At 38.0% G+C, this 20,801-nt stretch overlaps 1 protein-coding gene across 1 annotated transcript in view; it reads left to right on the plus strand.

The window, feature by feature from the left end:
* Nucleotides 1–20,801, plus strand: part of DIAPH2 (diaphanous related formin 2) — a 988,561-nt gene that overhangs the window by 623,965 nt on the left and 343,795 nt on the right. The window contains exon 24 of the mRNA XM_028128162.2: nt 17,375–17,499. Coding sequence (XP_027983963.1) covers nt 17,375–17,499 — 125 coding nt within the window. The remainder of the gene's footprint in view (nt 1–17,374; nt 17,500–20,801) is intronic.

Genomic DNA, 20,801 nt, shown 5'->3' on the forward strand with positions numbered 1-20,801 from the left:
TGAAGAACTTTGGCAAAGTTGTGTTTTTTCTCTGTGACTTAAAAAATATTAATGACAATAGCTCAAAACTGAACACACATATAAACATATACTCAAAATTTCAAATTTTACAAATGTGTAATTTGAGAGTAAGATTAAATTAAGATTTGTCCTAAAAGTCTTAGTCAACAAATCTACCTTTTCCATAGCCCTTATTTTTTTTATAATTGCACTAATTTGTTTTTAAGGCTTCCTATTGTAATATTAACCAGCCTCCTTTTACAAGGTCCCTTTTTTACACTAGTGTTTTAATTCTAAGGTGAAAGAAGAATGCATCACATAGATTTGAAAAGTGAAGACATTAGTATAGGATTGTTTGTCATAAAGAAATGATTTAGCATTTGAAGGTTCAGGCATGCTTTTTTGTTGAGAATAATACCTGCTCCAGCCATTTACATAATCTTCAGGGGAGAACAATTTTGTAAAGTCCAACCTCAAGTCAATGAAAATTTGCCTTGACCCAGTTCAATGTGTGGCTGAGTGAGGGTTCTTTTATTGCAAGGAAAACAAATGAGATTGAATAAAAGATTCTTCGTGATGAGAATAAAGTATTGTAACAAGCCTACCCAGCATGGCTTTATAGGAGCTTCAGCTTGCATTTGTACTTCCCAATCCTGGCCTTGAGCTAAGACTGTCAACAAGAGGAGGAGATTTCAGTTTGTTTTTTAGCCTTTGATTTAAGAATTCACACATACTGTTTGCTGCAGGCAGATTGCCAGTTGCAGGAGAGACAGCAGGTGAAAGAACTGTGGTTGTTCCTGAGTGGCTTGGCTGGCCGCTGCTGGTAGTTCCCTAGTCAGGCTATAGACTTTTTTTTAGTGCAAATCCTTTTTTCATAGAATTTCAAACTTTGCCTTTCTCTTCTTACCCCAGCTATCTTTTGTGCCATACTCTCCATAGTTATTAGTAAGTGTTTTAAAAAGAAGGCTCCATTTCTTTATTTTTAAAAAAATGCTTTCAGAGTAAGGTTTTCAGGCTGAACACTTGTGCAAATGTGAACCCAGACATTGAAATATGCTTAGTGAAGCATTTAGATCAGGGGTGGGGAATGTCAGGCCAACAGGCCGCATCAGGCCCTTCAAATCATTTGGCCAGGCCCTGCCAAGGCATTAGGGGTGAGTTAGTTTAAATGTTTGACCAAATATAGCAGGCTAATTTTTAAGTGGATAATTTTGTATGGCCGGCAAATGTTATTATAAATATCCAAAAGGACCTTGGCAGAAAAAAGGTTCCCCACACCTGATTTGGAGTTAAACATTTCTGTGGTTTTTAAAGCACTTTTTCATGATTTCTAATGGAAATTCCTCTGTGCTCAGCATCAGTTCAAGCCATGTTATGAATCCAATCTGGAAACACTGTCTCTATCCCCAAGGGCACAAGTTGGAGGGGCAAGTGCTGGTGCTTGTGAACACATATTGCAGATGTATATTTTTAAATTTTATTTAATAACTCTTCTACTTAAATTGTTTTCTTTTTAACAGTTTTTTTTTCTTCCAAATGAGTCATTTTCCAACAGATTTTTCTTTTCATTATAGAAATTTCTTATTTGGGTACCATTTCCACTTATTTTTTTCAAAGGCCTAAGAAGTCCACAGTGATGAGCTTTTGCTATTGTTGTTATATAAACACATTTGCTTCATTTCTATGCACAGCATTCATACAAAATGAAACTATTAACTTATAAATGCACTTGAGGAAGAATACAACTGTGCCTATTGTTCAGGCTGCTTGTAATGTCCTTGTCTTTTTATATATGCTTTCTGCATGAGTCCCTTTAATACTCTGCGCCTCAGCTGATAGTAATTCTTCAACTAAATATATTCAGTTAAAGAAAATTACAGGGTACTTATAATCATGTTTGGGTCTATTCACATACAGACTTGCCAGAGTAGATTTCTACTTGGCCTTTCTTAGAACAAAGATGTAGGAAGTGCTCGGTTACTTTGTCAATGGGTAAAATTAATAGAAATATTTAATTTAGAGAAAAAGAATCCTCAAGTTCCTGGAAAAGCTTTTATGTTTACATAAAATTACGCACTCTGCACATGGTCTGGAAAATGTCATCAGAGTACTTTTTTCCCCTCTTGAATGCATATCAGTTCTCTTATATACTATGTAATTGAGGAATCTTTCCATTTAAATATTTCATGTGTGTGTGTGTGTGTGTGTGTGTGTGTGTGTGTGTGCGCGCTTATTGATTTTTAGAAAAAGAGGAAGGGAGAGAGAGAGAAAAAAAAATCGATTGCTCGCCTCCCACATGCCCCCTACCTGGATGGAGCCCACAACCTGGGCATGTCCCCTGACTGGGAATCAAATTGACAACCTCTTGGTGTATGGGACAATGTTCAACCAACTGAGCCACACCAGCCAGGCTAAAATATGTTTTAAATTCTTACCCGAGGATATGTTTTTATTGATTTTTACAGAGAGAGGAAAGGAGAGTAAGGGAGGGAGGGAGGGGGAGAGAGAGAGAAAAAGAGAATGTGAGAGAGAAACATGGATTGGTTGCCTCCTATGTGTGCCAACGGGGATCAAACCCACAAGTGCATGGGACAGTGCTCCAAGCACCTGACCCACCCAGCAAGGGCATATCTTATACTTTAATTTCATTAAAATTATGAATTAGAGCAAGTCTGTCATTTAAAATCTTTTGGATGAGGGTCAGGCCACTGTCATATATTTGCTTGAAACCAAGAAAAATCTAGAGTCAAACTTTGGTGTCATATGTCTCCCATCTGGAAAAATGTGGTTTTTGGCCAAGTTATTCATGGGGGGGGGGGGGGAGAGGTTCTAGATTGTTGAAGAAAACTTTGATTCTGGACCTGACAACCCTTTCATGCTCATACCTGTATGATCAGTCACACATCTCTAGGGTGACAAACAAAGGAGAGAATGCTTGAGTATGAGTGAGTTTACTGCTAAACCTCTCCTTGTTAACATCTCAGGAAGTTGTGCTGTGAATATATATTTTTTTCTTTTGAGAGTCTGGAACGGATTCATTCAATTTAAATTATTTCTAATGGGAAAAAATGATTCGGTTTTCAAACAAATTGTGTGTTAGCCTCCCGGAACGAATTAAGTTAGAGAACGGAAGTACCCCTGTATATGTATATTTTGCAACTGAAATAGGTGGATGAATAAGATTTGTGGGGAAAGTTTCCCCCTACATATAGCTCAAGAGTATACTGAACTTAAAAGGTTATTTATGAAGTACAAGGAAGAAAGCTATAATAAAGAACCTGATAGCTATAATTCAATTTTTAGTGTTATAATTTAGATTCAGTAATTCAGTAGCAGATGTAAAAAATGAAATGAGAGAAAAAAAATTAAAGTGCCACCAGAATGACTAATCAGTCATTGAAAATGCCCGTAGTGGGAATTTACTCAGATAGAAAATGTTTGCACTGTCATTAGGTTATACCTAATTTATATTAGTGAACTAATAGAATGACAGGCACAGAAATATACCCTGAGGCTGAGGGCTGAGGCTATGCAGGAGACAAGCATTTTTAACCCTTCTGGTATTTAAATGTTCTAAGCACTCCATGTACCCTACACAACTCCCCTTCATAAATCTCTCTCTCTCTCTCTCTCTCTCTCTCTCTCTCTCTCTCTCTCTCTCTCTTTCTCTCTCTCTCTCTCTCTTACATACACACACAAACACACAATCAAGAAATATTAGAGGTAATGTAGGTCAGGACCTAATTAAATAGTTAATTAATCAACAGTGACTCCTCACTTGTAAGATTGAACCAAATATATTTAAGGTAAATATTCAGGCATGTTAATTCTTTTGTAAACCTTAAACAAGTCTAGAAAGCCAAGTAACTAACTTTTAAATGTCTCTATAGAAATACAGACTACAGTTTTTAACTTCTAGAAATATTCTTTAAATATGGAACTTGCTAGTATCTCTAATAAATTGTCTGTTCATTAGTATAATTGTCACTGGTTCACAGACCTAAAATTCCATGTACCCTATGAAACCTACAATCTAAGCTTAGTTCACTTGATTAGAAAGAAGCCCAATATTAAATTAAATCAGGCCATAAATGGTATCAAGTAGGGAATGATCGCTCTTTTGTTATTCAGGGGCATCTAAAGTGTTATTTAATTCTTGGTGGCACATGGACAGTAAGGATTTGTCTATTGTAAAGTAAGATATGGGGGAATGATTGTGAAATATGAAATGAATATTTATAGATTATCTATTATATACCAGGTATAACAATAGAAACTTTGTTCATCAAATCATATAACTAGAATGACTGCCTTTTAAGAAAGGTATTATTCTTTTCATTTTTCAAGCCAGGAAATGACAACCCAGATAGGCTAAATGACTGGCTCAAGGTAACCCAGCTAGTAGTTGGTATGGCAGAAATTAGAATCTGTGGGGAAGCATGAGACTTGATTGGAAAGTTTGTAAGGGAATGCCCTCCTTACAAACTTTCTAACCAAGTCTCATGCTTCCCCACAAGAATCAAGGTCAATATGGCTCCTAAGACCGTGCCTACTTCCCAATATAAGTAATATGCTTTTGTGCCAATGGGTACAGATTTTACTTTAACTGCCTAGCCTTCCAGGTATAAGAGATACTATCTTATATTTGAAATTTCCTGAGAAGACATCATGTGGCTCATATGGCACCCTTGCCTTAGAATAGTACATACCTCATAGAGTTTCTGTGAGGATTAAATGAACTAATATATAAAACTATTAGCCCGGCCAATGTGGTTCAGTGGTTGAGCATTGAACCATGAACCAGGAGGTCACGGTTCAATTCCCGGTCAGGGCACATGCCTGGGTTGCGGGCTCAATGGATCCCCAGTAGGGGATATACTGGAGGCAGCCTATCAATGATTCCCCTTCAACATTGATGTTTATATCTCTCTCTCCTCCCTTCCTCTCTCTGAAATCAATAAAAACATGCATATATATATATATATATATATATATATATATATTTAGAATAATGTCTAGCACAAAGTAAGTGCTCAGTAAATGTTAGTTAATACTTAAGAGCCTGTGTAATAACTAACCCTACCTTCAGAGAACTAGTTGAAGGAACTGAGTGTTTGTAGCCTGGGAAGATTAAGATGACGCTAGTGACTCCTTTCTTGTAAAATAGGGAGTAGACTTAATCAGTGTGGCTACAAGGCAAAATGAGTTCTAATCTGATGGGTAAGAAAAATTCAATAGGGTGATATTGATTATAAGTGAACAATTTTTTTTTTTAGTTATATCAACTGTCAATATTTTCATTACATAATTTTAGGATAGAGGGAATCCTCTATTGATCTTGTTTCTGCACCACCTTAGGTTCACTGGGCACCCCTTCTGTGCCATTTCATCTCTAAGTCCGGGCCACTTTTCTTATTCCTGAGCCAGAGCCGGAAGTTAACACCCCTTGAAAGAGACTTTCACCAATGAGAGAATAGGAAATTGGGAGGAGCCAGCAGGTGCACGTCTCACCCCCTCTAACCAGCTCTTCCAAGTTGTAGTTGTTTCACTTTTCTTCTTTGGAGACCAGAACTGACTGCATGGTTATTGTGACTCAATGCAAAATGAAAAGGAATGCAGGACCCCATTTAATATATTATTGAGAATTTCAAAATGGTAACAACAAAGTATTAAACCAACTACAGAGCCCTTGTAAGGATGGGGGCGGCGGGCTTTGCCACTGCACAGGTCACATGCCCATTAGTTTGGCCTTGAGGGAGACAACCTGGGATACTAAGCAACCAGCTGTGTTTTTCTATAAAGCTGTGGTCAGTTCAGTAAATTACCCTCTGCTGGACGTTGGGTGTAATTTAACGCCAGTGGTCTTGATCCGGCATCTAGAAGGGTTCAGGAATCTGGAGACGGGGCCATGTGTAGATTAAATAAGAGTACAGAGATGAAAGATAATTTTGAAAGGCATTGGGGGTCAGAGGGGCCTGGCTAAAGAAACCAAGTTCTTCTTGTCTCAAGACCTCTTGCTTTTTATTAACACAAATTGTCCTTAGGCAAGGTGGAGATATACACTTCAAAGGGTAGGGTTTCGTACAGAATCCATTGTCAGATTGGAAGAATTAGTCTATGGCTGTTCAGGTGTTTGGCCAGTAGGAGGCAATAACATGTAGATTAAGATGCCCTGAGCTGTATGGAAGTAAATAATCAATTTATGTATCCTTTTCAGGTTTGGGGAAATGCCTTTAGCCATTCCCAGCAGGCGATAACATATGTGACTCAGCCCTTGTTGAGTCCCCAAGTTCCATCAACCTTTCGATGAAACTCTTGCAATTATGACATGCTGGAATTGGCTTCCGGCACCCTCTTTGTTTTCTTCCCTTTGCCCTCATGCATGTTTCCCTGGGATTGCAAGCCACTCTCACCCCCAATAAGGTCTTAATGTTATCAGAGAAATGCATGGATTGTCTTTCTCCATTGCTAGTGGGAATGGGGTTCTTGGGGTGCTACTGGATTAAGCATTTCCAGAGGCCCCCACGGGAGGATGAAATGTGGTAGAAAGATTTATTTTCATGGAATTACATCTCTCAGTTTCTAAAGCCCCCTTTCCCTTAATCCAGTCCTGGAAGATGTACAGCTGGGGATTGAACTGAGCTAGAAGTAGAGCCAGTGTCCAAAGTTTCTGTTGCATGATGGAGCTGGGTCCGGTACAGCATTAGGCTAATTGCAGTCCATCAGCCCATTGTGTGGGACCTACATGGCTGTGGGCCATGTGGGCAAATGTCAGGAGCATTCAAGCCCAATAAGCCAGGAGTCAAGTGTGAGCAAGAGGCAAGAAAACAAACTCCTTTGTTTAGGAGCTTAAGTATCTCAAATCTTCCAGTACTTGCAGTGACCACACCTACTCTGGCCAATGTCCTGTTCCTATCTGTGAATGACAGACAAGTACCTTCCCTATGTCACCCAGACTTTACTGGGCCTGTGTCTATTCTCCCCTGTCCAGTCCCTTCCCTCAGGATATGCAGGAATGGGCCTAGGGAATGTTGAACTGCAGCTTCCTGGCAAACCTGCACAAATGGCATGCCTATACTATTTGGCCTTCCCTTTGCACCTTTCCAGTTAATTAATAACTAGGTTAGTTACAAAGGTATCATTAACATGCAAGCTGTGTTTTGGACTCTGTTTTCTAGGAGCATGGTGTGCGGACTAAAACAAATGAATACTTTTTATCCAACCTTCTAAATTGTTCTGGCTGGGCTAATAATCAACTTAACAGAGACAGATTAACAGGAGAAAATCAAACATTTAAGACATGAGCATGGGGAATTCACAGAGGCATGAAAATTCCAAAGACAGTGAGGCAACATTGGCTATATACTGAGTGGCCAGATTATTATGATCTCTGAACGCATAATAATCTGGCCACTCAGTGTATGTACGTGTGTGTGTGTGTGTGTGTGTGTGTGTGTGTGTGTGTGTGTGTGTATATATATATATATATAGATATATATATATATATATATATATCTATATATATATATATATATATATATTAGAGGCCTGGTGCATAAATTCGTGCATGGGTGGGGTCCGACCAGCCTGGCCAGGGGGAGGGGACATGGGCGGTTGGCCGGCCTGCCTGCTGGTCGAACTCCTGGTCAAGGGGACAATTTGCATATTAGCCTTTTATTATATAGGATATACACTGAGTGGCCAGATTATTATGCATTCAGAGATCATAATAATCTGGCCACTCAGTGTATAAGGCATTTTGTATAAGGGAGAAAAGAAGAGGGGCTGGGGGCCTTAGATTTCAGAAGTGAGAATGGGAGATTTACAGGTAGTTGAGGATGAGCAGAACATACATGGCAGGAAAATACTTTCAAGGCAACCCAGAAGCAGTGAGACACAGGACTACCTAGTTAACAGGTCCCTGTAAGAAGTCCTCTTGTTTTTATTTTGTTTTGTTTTAGAGAGAGGAAGGGAGGGGGAGAGAGAAACATCCATGTGAGAGAGAAACATTAATCTGTTGTCTCTCATATGCACCCCGACCAACCAGAGATCGAACCTGCAACCTGGTATGTGCCCTGACCAGAAATCAAGCCTCCAATCCTTTGGTGTATAGGATGACGCTCAACCAACTGAGCCATACTGGCCAGGGCTGAAGCCCTCTTGTGTACCGTACTTAATTCAAATTGGGCTAAGCAACAACCTAAAGCATATTTTACTGTGTGAATTTCTTGGGCAGGAAAAAGGGGAGGGTCAAAGGTTATTTCTAAGTGTTGTTTTTTTAAAAAAAGTCAGCTTATGGGTGGAAAAACTGGCTCCCTTCAGTAGACTATGACAACATGTAACCTGAGTTTTTAGAAAACTGGCGAGACTGGTCCAAATGCCCTTTAATGTTATTTCTACCTCTAAGCTACCATAATTCCACCTATTTTAAGGGTATACATTTTCTATAATGGTATTGCTGGCTTAATGCAGCCACAAATATGCATGTGGGCTGAAATCCTTGGATTATTACAGCACCAGTATTTTATTCTTTTTTTACCATAATATTAATAATTCATTAGAGGGGAAGAATAAAGCAGCCTAATAAAGAAAAGTGTTTCTTATCTCTCTTTCTTGTATCAGTTCCTCACTTTCATTTGTCTAAGCATCTCCTGAAACCCTGCCTCCTCTACATAGCATTAGATAGATGTCAACTTTCTGCTTCCTTTTCATACTCACATCATAGTTCGTAGGGTAACTTTCAGTCATTGTAACTGTATCTAACCTCTGTGTGCACATTGAGTTGCATAAATGGGCATAAATTTAAATCTGAACCAAAACTTGTTGAAATATACATATTCATTCAACAAACATTTGTGGAGGACCATGTATTAAGTACTGAGGGAAAAGCAAAGAATTAGATATGGATCTTATCATTAAACTAGAGGCCCGGTGCACAAAATTTGTGCACAGGGGGGGATTTCCCTCAGCCCAGCCTGCACCCTGTCCAATCTGGGACCCCTCAGACATTGCTCTCACAATCCAGGACTGCTGGCTCCCAACTGCTCGCCTGCCTGCCTTCCTAATTGCCCCTAACTGCTTCTGCCTGACAGCCTGATCACCCCCTAACCACTCCCCTGCCAGCCTGGTCCCCCCCAACTTCCCTCCTCTGCCGGCCTGGTCACCCCTAACTGCCCTCCCTTGCAGGCCTGGTACCTCCCAACTGCCCTCCCCTGCTGGCCTAATTGCCCACAACTGCCCTCCCCTGCAGGCCTGATCCCTCCCAACTGCTCTCCCCTGCTGGCCATCTTGTGGTGGCCATCTTGTGTCCACATGAGGGCAGCCATCTTTGACCACATGGGGAAAGCCATCTTGTGTGTTGGAGTGATGGTCAATTTGCATATTACTTTATTTATTTTTATTATTTTTTTATTAAGGTATTATATGTGTGCATATCTTACCATTGCCCCCCCCACTCCCATACATGCCCTCACACCCCAGTGTTTTGCATCCATTGGTTATGCTTATATGCATGCATACAAGTCCTTTGGTTGATCTTTTATCTCTCCCACCTCTCCCTAAACTTCTCGCTGTAATTTGACAGTCTGTTTGATGCTTTACTGCCTCTGTATCTATCTTTTTGTTCATCAGTTTATAATGTTCTTTATTATGCACAAATGAGTGAGATCATGTGGTATTTTTCTTTCATTGACTGGCTTATTTCACTTAGCATAATGTTCTCCAGTTCCATCCAGGTTGCTGCAAATGGAAAGAATTCCTTCTTTTTTAGGGCAGCATAGGATTCCATTGTGTAGATGTACCACAGTTTTCTGATCCAGTCATCTGCTGACGGGCACCTAGGCTGTTTCCAAATTTTAGCTATTGTAAATTGTGCTGCTATGAACATAGGGATGCATATATCCTTTCTGATTGGTGTTTCTAGTTTCGTAGGATATATTCCTAGGAGTGGGATTACTGGGTCAAATGGGAGTTCCATTTTCATTTTTTTGAGGAAACGCCATACTGATCTCCACAGTTGCTGCACCAGTATGCATTTCCACCAGCAGTGCACTAGGGTTCCTTTTTTCTCCGTATCTTCGCCAGCACTGGTTGTTTGTTGATTTGTTGATGATAGCCATTCTGACAGGTGTTAGATGGTACCACATTGTCGTTTTGATTTGCATCTCTCAGATAATTAGTGACTTTGAGCATGTTTTCATGTGTCTCTTGGCCTTCTGTCTTCTTTTGAAAAGATTCTATTTAGGTCCGTTGCCCATTTTTTTATTGGATCATTTATCTTCCTTTTATTAAGTTGTATAATTTGCCTGCAGATGTTGGAGATTAAACCTTTATCAGTGATAACATTTGCAAATATCTTCTCCCATACAGTGGGCTTTCTTGCTGTTTTGTTGATGGTTTCTTTTGCTGTAAAAAAGCTTTTAATTATGATGCAGTCCCATATGTTTATTTTCTCTTTAGCTTCCATTTCCCTAGGGACAGTATCATTGAAGAAGTTCTTTCGGCATATGTCTGAGATTTGGCTGCCTGTGGATTCCTCTAGTATTTTTATGGTTTCCCGTCTTATGTGTAAGTCCTGTATCCATTTGAGTTTATTTTTGTGTATGGTGTAAGTTGGTGATCTAGTTTCATTTTTTTTTGCATGTATCTGTCCTATTTTCCCAACACCATTTATTGAAGAGACTGTCTTGACTCCATTGTATGTTCATGCCTCCTTTGTCAAATATTAATTGAGCATAGTGGTTTGGGTCGATATCTGAATTCTCTATTCTATTTCATTGGTCTATATGTCTGTTCTTGTGCCAGTACCCAGCTGTTTTGAGAATACAGTGGCTTTGTAATACAGCTTGAAATCTGGTACTGAGATCCCTCCTACTTTATTCTTCTTTCTCAGGATTGTGTGGCTATTCAGGGTCTTTTTTTATTCCAGATGAATTTTTGGAGAGTTCTTTCTAGGTCTGTGAAATATGCTGTTGGTATTTTAATGGGGAGTGCATTGAATCTGTAGATTGCTTTGGTTAGTATGGACATTTTAATGATGTTGATTCTACCAATCCATGAACATGGTGTGTTTTTCCATCTGTTTACGTCTTCCTCTATCTCTTTTTTCAGAGTCCTGTAGTTTTCTGTGTATTGATCTTTTACCTCCTTAGTTAAGTTTATTCCTAGGTATCTTAACTTTTTTGGTGCGATGGTAAATGGGATTGCTTTTTTAGTCTCTCTTTCTGTAAGTTCACTATTGGTGTATAGAAATGCCATAGATTTCTTGGCGTTAGTTTTGTATCCTGCTACATTGCTGAATTCATTTATTAAGTCTATTAGTTTTTTGATAGGGTCTTTCGGGTATTTTATGTACAATATCATGTCATCTGCAAATAAGGACAGCTTTACTTCTTCTTTTCCAATTCGGATACCTTTTATTTCTTCTTCTTGTGTAATTGCAATGGCTAATACTTGCAGTACTATGTTGAACAGGAGTGGTGAGAGTGGGCATCCCTGTCTTGTTCCTGTTCTTAGGGGAAATGGTTTTAGTTTTTGCCTATTGAGTATGATGTTAGATGTGTGTTTATCATATATAGCTTTTATTATGTTGAGGTATGATCCTTCTATTCACATCTTGTTGAGAGTTTTTATCAAGAAAGGGTGTTGGATTTAGTCAAATGCTTTTTCTGCGTCAATTGATATGACTATGTGGTTTTTATCTCTCAATTTGTTTATGTGATGTATCACGTTTATTGATTTGTGGATATTTTACCATCCTTGCATTCCTGGGATAAATCCTACTTGGTCATGGTGTATGATCTTTCTGATGTAATGCTGGATCCGATTTGCTAGAATTTTGTTGAGGATTTTGGCATCTATGTTCCTGAGGGATATTGGCCTGTAATTCTCTTTCATTGTGTTGTCTTTATCTGGTTTTGGTATTAGGGTGATGCTGGCTTCATAGAAGGAGCTTGAAAGTGTCCCTTCTTCTTGAATTTTTTGGAATAGTCTGAGGAGGATAGGTTTTAGTTCTTCCTTGAATGTTTGGTAAAACTCTCCTGTGAGGCCATCTGGCCCTGGGCTTTTGTTTGCTGGAAGCTTTTTGATGACTGCTTCAATTTCGTCCATAGTTATTGGCCTATTGAGCTGCTTCGATTCTTCCTGATTGAGTTTTGGAAGGTTGTATTTTTCTAGGAATATGTCCATTTCCTCCAGGTTGTCCAGTTTGTTGGAATAGAGTTGTTCATAGTATTTTGTAACAATCCTTTGTATTTCAGCGGGGTCTGTTTTTAGTTCACCTCTTTCATTTCTAATTTTGTTTATTTGGGTCCTCTCTCTCTGCTTCTTGGTGAGCCTGGCTAGAGGTTCATCAATCCTGTTTATCCTTTTAAAGAACCAGCTCTTGGTTTTGTTGTTCTTTTGTATTGTTTCTTTGATCTCTATGTTGTTTATCTCTGCTCTGATCTTTATTATTTCCTTTCTTCTGCTTAAACTGGGTTTTTCCTGTTGCTGTCTTTCTAACTCTTTGAGTTGTAGGGTTAGGTAAATTATTACCATTGATTCTTGTGTGTGTTTTTGTTTTTGTTTTTTTGCAGTAGGCTTGTAGAGCTATGAACTTCCCTCTCAAGACTGCTTTCGCTGTGTCCCATACATTTTGGATTGTTGTGTTTTCATTGTCATTTGTTACCATGATGTTTTTTATTTCTTCCTTGATCTCTCTGGTCACCCAGTCATTGTTTAATAGCATGATGTTAATATCCATGTGTTTGATTTCTTTGGATTGTTTTTATTGTAGTTGATTTCCAGTTTTATGTCACTGTGATCTGAGAATATTCTTAATAAGATTTCTATCTTCTTGAATTTGAAGAGACTTTGCCTATGTCCCAACATATGGTCTACCTTTGAAAATGACCCATGTGCACTTGAGAAGAATGTATATTCTGTGGCTTTCGGGTGAAATGTTCTGAAGATGTCAATTAATTCCATCTGTTCTAGTGAGTCATTTAGGATTGATGTTTCTTTGCTGATTTTTGGTTTAGAGGATTTATCCAATGGTGATAGTGGGGTATTAAAGTCGCCCACTATGATTGTATTGCTGTCAATCTCTCCCTTGATATCCTCCAGGAGTTTTTTTTTATGTATTTGGGTGCTTATATGTTTACCAGAGTTATTTCTTATTGTTGGATTGCTCCCTTTCGTATTATGAAGTGGCCTTCCTTATCTCTTGTTATGTCCTTCACTTTGAGATCTAATTTGTCAGATATATGTATTGCTACCCCAGTTTTTGTTTTTTTTTTTCCATTTCCATTTACCTGGAAAACCTTTTTCTATCCCTTCACCCTCAGTCTGTGTGCGTCTTTTTTCTGAGGTGGGTTTCTTATAGACAGCAGTTATATGGGTCTTGTTTTCTTATCCAATCTGTTACCCTATGTCTTTTGATTGGGGCATTTAATCCATTTACATTTAAAGTTCTTATTGAAAGGTACTTATTTGTTGCCATTTTTATTCTTTACCCTTGTGTTCCTTCTTCGCTTCCTCTTTCTTTTTCTTACAGCAGACCCTTTAGCATTTCTTGCATTGCTGGTTTGGTGGTAATAAATTCCCTTAGTCTTTTTTTGACTGTGAAGCTCCTGATTTCACCTTCAATTTTGATTGATAGCCTTGCTGGGTACAGTATTCTTAGATTAAGACCCTTTTTTTGCATGACTTTGTATATTTCATTCCATTCCCTTCTGTCCTAATGAGTTTCTGTTGTGAAATCAGTTGCTAGTCTGATGGGGATTCCTTTATATGTAACTTTCTGTCTCTCTCTGGCTGCTTTTAAGATTCTTACTTTGCCGTTGGTGTTTGCCCGTTTAATTATAATGTGCCTTGGCATCGGTCTTTTGGGGTTCATTTTGCTTGGTACTCTGTGAGCTTCTTGGATTTGTGTGAGTTTTTTCTTCCCTATATCAGGGAAGTTTTCTGTCATTATTTCTTCAAACAGGTTTTCTATTCCTTGCTCAGTTTCCTCTCCTTCTGGAACCCCTATTATGCAGATGTTGTTTTGTTTCATGTTTTCCCAAAGCTCCCTTAGGCTCTCCTCCTGCTTTTTAATTTTTTTTTTTCTAGATGCTGTTCTACTTGGGTATTTTTTCCCACCTTGTCTTCTAGCTCACTGATGCGTTCCTCTGCTTCTTCTAGTCTACTCTTGATGCTTTCTATTGAGTTCTTTACAGCAGCGATGTCATCTTTCATTTCTACTTGGTTCTTCTTTATTTCCTCTTGGTTCTTACTTATATTGTCGAATGTCTTCCATTGTTTTAAGCCCTTATGACCATTTCTCTGAATTCTTTATCTGACAGGTTGTTTGTCTCTATTTCGTTTACTTCCTTTTCTGGTGATGCCTGCTTTTATTTCATATGTGGGCAGTTTCTTTGTCTCCCCATGGTCTCTCTTCTCTGGATGTCTGGTTATGTAGTTCTCTCTCTCCTTATCCCAGGCGAAATCTTACCTTTCTGTGGTGGAGTGTAGACCTCCTCTGAATCCGCGTGTTAGTGCCAATTAGCGACCGGTGTTCTGGGGCTCACAGCTGTTCAGTGGTTGCCACAGTTGTAGATTTTCAGGCTTCCAATAAGATCCTCTTTCCCATTCAAGATGGCGTGGTCTCCGCATCCAAGCCCGTAGCTCCGGGAGGGGACCCAGCAGCAGTGGGGGCTGCCCAGTCAGTGGAACCCCGTCCAGCAGTCCCCAACCTTCTCCTGGAGTTTAGCTATCCCTTAACTTGCCAACAAACACTCCCCTTCCTACCCTCAGCTGTTCTTTTTTTCTGCTCCGGGACAAGGCTTGGGACATGTCTGTCTATTCCACCACCATTTTTTCCTCCTATGCATATTACTCTTTTATTAGATCGGATAGCTTCAGGTTTTATAGCAGAGACTGTGTTTATATACACAAAACAATAATTCCCATTCCAAGCAGAAGGTAACATGTAGAAGATCACTCAAACAAACAAAAATGCCTATAATTGCTGGAGTATTTGGACGAGAGCTCTGGAGGAATTTATAGAGGACTAAGGATTTGACATATAAAATTAAGGAAGACAGGTGTCTAAAAAGTAGTGTTTTATTCAGAATTTAACTTTAGGGTGAAAGTAATTTCTCTGGATTAAAAATATTGTCTTGTTATTTGGGATATCTAGACTTTTGTGTGCATAGCAATGTGCTCAGACTGTTTCTGTATGGAACAATCAAAAGATGGATCCTCCTCCTCCTCCCCTTTTTACTGCTAGAGTTACTATTGCTTTTAGTAGGAGGATTACTATTGTGACCTCAGCCTGGCCTTTGGGCACATTTTGCTTATTGCAGAAAGATATCATGAGTTTATTTCATCCATGCAATGTAAACTATAAACAACTTGTCAATTTTATATCTTCAGTTTTTCAATCAAGCAAATGGGTTAGGACAGTGATCAGCAAACTCATTAGTCAACAGAGCCAAATATTAACAGTACAACGATTGAAATTTCTTTTGAGAGCAAAATTTTTTAAACTTCTTCTAACTCCACTTCTTCAAAATAGATTCACCCAGGCCGTGGTATTTTGTGGAAGAGCCACACTCAAGGGGCCAAAGAGCCGCATGTGGCTCACGAGCCGCAATTTGCCGACCACAGGGTTAGGAGAAACCTTTTGAGTGATTAGCAAGAATTAAGCAACAACAATTTAAAAGAAGTAAAGAAAAAAGAATTCCATGTTTTGTTTTTTTAAATGTATATTTGTATTGATTTCAGAGAGGAAGGGAGAGGGAGAGAGAGAGATAGAAACATCAATGATGAGAGAGAATCATTGATTGCCTGCCTCCTGCACGCCCTCTACTGGGGATCGAGCCAGGGGCATGTGCCCTTGACCTGAATCTGACCTGGGACCCTTCAGTCCTTAGGCCGATGCTGTATCCACTGAGCCAAACCAGGTAGGGCAAAATAATTCAGTTTTAAAGTCAGAGAGAATGATTTCCTCCACAGCAAACTCATCATTTAAATACAGCAAGCAATGATGGCTAAGCCATTAGCAAATTTTTGGCAAGACAAAACTATTTTAGACTTCTTCAATAAAGAATAATTTCTAAGCTTTTCGGATCTAAACAAATGGAAATAAATTGGACAGAACTATTTGAACTGACAGATTAATAAGAAAAAAAATGTCTTTAGTATTGGTGCTTGATTTTTCAGTCTCTTGAACTTCCCTGTAAATTAAATTAATTTCTTCTAATTGAGTTATAAAGCTATGCAGTCAGTGTGAGGATTTTTTATCAGGAGAGTTTGGCCAAAATTTGCCAGGGGATTGATTTTTGTTGGTATCATTGAATTTTTCATTCTTATTTCAATACACTTCAGAGTGAGCTGAAATTTACTTAAAAGAATTGCAATATTATTCTATTTCTCTTTCATAGTTCTTTATGAAAAGAACAGTGTTTCAGAGGTCTGAGTTTAAGAACCATTTTCACAGGCTACCTATCAAATTCTTATACCTACCTTGTCTTTTCAATTAGAACCTTGCCAGATGCCATTGATATTGATAGAAATGTCTTTGTATATAACTGATCATCATGCAATAATAGAGTATCTATAAAATAACATTAGTTTTTTAAAAAGTCCCTCTTTGAAAAGGAGGCATCATGAGAGATCTGGAAAATGTATTTAGGAACAGTTTGAATACAATACTTAAAATTATTGGTTGTCAAGGAGGAGAGAAAAAAAGTGCGAAGAATGTTAGGGGTAATTAACGCAACTGATGATAGAGTTTGAAGGCTTGCTGAAGATTTGTGGGTATGTATGCACATATGTGTTTGCTGGGTTTTTCTCTAAATTCTCCTTATGTATCAACAGTTATTTTTCACATCTCTGTGTGTATGAAAAAAGAATTTTTCACATTCTCTATGAGAATGGAACTTTCACCATAGATGTTGGTTTGTGAAAACTAGGCTATTCCAACCAAAGAAAAATATTTGATCCTTTTGTATAATGTAACCTTAAATCATTTATATAGCCAAGCGCATTAATAAAATAAGATCTCTTTGAACCTTAGTTTCTCTTTAATCTACAAATTAGATTTTAAAGAATGAAATATTAGGAATTCCACCAATAAATTTAAATAGAAATAGATTCATTTGAACTAATGACTGGATAAAATGGTGACATTCTCATATTAAACCTGATGATTTGGTATATTATATTACACATTTTCTCTTATTTCATGGAGAATGGAATTTTTATGAGCAGTGTTTCAGAAAAATGTGAGTTGACTTCATGAAACTCTTTTCCATATTAAGAAAAATACTTTAACTAATACTGTTTTCTTTTCATCTTTTTCTGGAATACCTGGCCAAATATTCTAAAGGCTTTGCATTTTGTTCTTCAGTTTCAGCTCAAATTCTCAAGAGCAACCTTGCAGCAATGGAACAACAAATTGTTAATCTGGAACGTGACATCAAAAAATTCCCACAAACAGAAGATCAACGTGATAAATTCGTGGAAAAGATGGCTATATCCTTTATTTAAGTATTCTGTGTGTGTGTGTATGTGTGTGCGTGTGTGTGTGTCAGTGTCTGTATATTTACTACTTGGTTCAATCTAAGTTTAGTCTTATTCACACTGCATGGATGAATTTGTGTATAGGCTGTTTTTATATTAGCAGCATAAATTGTAGTTCAGGATGCTTTGAGCCAGGTAGAGTAGCCAAGGGAACAATTATATAAGAAAATACTGCCATTTCTCAAAGAAGAATTTCATTTGAAGGCCCACAAGATATGCAAGGTAAGTCTTATGAGGCTTGATTAGACCTAAAACAAAACAAAGAATCTCCTTATGTGACCATTTGCTTAAAGGAAACAATCAACGGGAGAAAATTTGTTTGGTCAGACCTTTTTTTGTTTCTTTGTTATGTGTGCAGAAGTTTCCAAGGGCAATCAGAGGATGATTAATATTAGTAGACTAAAAGGATTGTGAAGGATCAAATGGATGCATGGATGGATGAATAGATGAATTGATCAGTAGATTATATATTTAAATAAATTGTAGTAGCTATCTGTGTAATTTTAAGCTTTCCTGATAAATAAGTGGTTTTCAACTTGCACTTTACATATGTTATACTCATAAATTACAGAAATATGTGAAAGGAGAACTTGAGAAATAGCATTTAGCTTGAATTGTTGAATGTTAAATCTGGTGTCTAAAGATAAACTACATTAGAGCTGTTTGTCTTCCTATTTTGGTTTTCAAAAGTTAAAGCCATATCCTCCTCCTTTGGGTTTAAGTAAATATCTTGAACTGCAGATTGATTCACTATTTTATATCTCTAGAGGGAATAAATACTGTAAATTTTTTATCTGATAATAAGTAAATTCCTTGAACAACTATGTGGCAGTCACCTTGTTTCAAGGTTAAATCTCTTGCCTTTTCCTTCTCTGATAAGCATTCTTTCATGCCCAATATGTAAGTTACGATACTGAACATGAATTACTTGAGAATGACCATCAGATTTACATGAAAAAATATTTTTTACATTATCAGTTTTTTGGTTCGTGGATTAATACCATGTTTTGTGTGGTCCTTCAGTGATGCTGAATATGCTCATAAATAGGAATATTGTAAACATGTTTGTGAGTGACTGGAGGCAGGAAATCCTCAAAAATAACCTTGGATTATATAACTGCCCACATTGCAATACTTAATGTGAAAATTTAATTTTATTGCTGATTAGGTTATTCCTTCAGTATGTTATATTGTCCTGTGATTGAATATACCACCTACATTTTTCAACTTTTGAGTTTGGTTCTTGCATCATATATTTCAATTTAATTACTGATCCCCTTGTTTTCAACATTTTCTTCTACAGTTGGCTTATGGCCACATAACAGCTTGCACCATTGAGGAGTCTTTGTTGCTCGTTTAGAAAAAGAAAAGTAATTTCAAACCCTCATGAACTTGGCCCGGACTCTTTATTTTATTTCTCTCTTTATGCAGATAATTAAGCACTTTAAAATGATAATCCAGAACCTTCTGTATCTCTAAGTTACAGATGAATAGTTATTCTTCATTTAGGGAGCACTAAAGTGTGACTATTTGTCTACAAGGGGATTGAAAACTATATTAAAATGTATGGGGCTGTAACTTTGCATATCATATTAAAAAAAACAAATAAAATATACAGCAATTTTTTTATAGAGAAAAAGTTAGAATATTGAGTTGAGCTGGTTAAAAACTCCAAATTAATAAATTACAATGATAGAACTATTACTCAAATAAATTGTTTTTCTTTTGGAAGACTATGATCTATCATTGAAACTTTTGAACTTCTAGAAAATGACAAACAAAATGCAAAATCATCACATGTATATATGTTGTATAAATTCTGCTGCCTACTTAATAGTTTTCTACTCTTCTGGCAGATTCAAAAGAGAAGGATATTTTATGGTGGGATATTTGATTCTGTTTTAAAATTAAAACCATGATTCTAGTTCAAGTATAGGATACTTTGTACTGGATGATCTTTCCTTTATTTCTATCCACTGCCAATAAATTTTGTGGCTTCAGGTCACTGGCCCTTTAAATTGAAAAAATTATAAGCACAAGTATGGGAGTAGCTTCCTTTGAAAGTAACTTTACCTACTTAAGCAGTAATCTACACTAATAAAAGAGCAACATGCTAATTGACTGTACTGTCACGATGCCCACCAGCCAATCAGGAGTGAGTATGCAAATTAACCCAACAAAGATGGCAGGTTAATTTGCATGCATAGGCACCAAGCGGCCGGGGGTGGGGTGGGATGCTTGCATCATCGCCATGGCAATGACGCGGGCATTTCGCACCACCCCAGTCACTCCAGGCCTCTGGGCAGCGTAGGAAGGCAGAAAGGCGGCTCTGGGTGGAGCGAAAAGGCGGCTCCAGCCAGAGCGAAGACGATGCCAGCAGCTAGGGGAAGGAAGGCCCATTCTTGCACGAATCTTCATGCATCGGACATCTAGTCTCTTTATAAGCACTGTGAGTTCAAAAACTGAATAGCACTGCCATGCCTGTGGGCTTTTAGAAAAGCTATAGTTAGCAGCAATGGCATAGGGCCAGAGAACATACAGATTGAATATACAAATTGCATCTTCACCAAATCTCCAGATTGGGCTAAGTCCCATAGCCTGCTATGTTCACCTTTACTTTTTCAATAATATTGATTAAACACTTATAGTGTGCTAGGCATTGCTAGGCCATGAAAATACAACATTGCACATTATAGAAAACTTGACCTCTAGCTGTTGACAGTTTAGCATAGTGGTCGGCAAACTCATTAGTCAACAGAGCCAAATATCAACAGTACAACGATTGAAATTTCTTTTGAGAGCCAAATTTTTTAAACTTAAACTTCTTCTAATGCCACTTCTTCAAAAGAGACTCGCCCAGGCCGTGGTATTTTGTGGAAGAGCCACACTCAAGGGGCCAAAGAGCTGCATGTGGCTCACGAGCCACCGTTTGCCGACCGTGAGCTAGCATGTCTACACTTCTCTGTCTTGCTGTCCCCAGGGCTGAGATCATGTCTGGTGTGTCAATAGCTGTGTGCCCCTCATACTGTGAAGCACCTAGCAATGTGTAGACATTGAGTAAGTATGTGTTGAATCACAGAGTATTATAGCTAGAGACAATGGAGATCAACTTGTCTAAGCTCTTACTTTTACTTAGGATTTTAAAGGGAATATTGTTAAATAGAAGTAGTTTGTGCTTATAGTTATACATTTTTTCTTCATATAAATCTTCTCAGGAACTTGAGTAACATTGAGACACTTTTTCAGAGCATGCA

Source organism: Eptesicus fuscus, chromosome 1 (genome assembly GCF_027574615.1).
Source record: "Eptesicus fuscus isolate TK198812 chromosome 1, DD_ASM_mEF_20220401, whole genome shotgun sequence".
In the NCBI taxonomy this organism is placed as follows: Eukaryota; Metazoa; Chordata; class Mammalia; order Chiroptera; family Vespertilionidae; genus Eptesicus; species Eptesicus fuscus.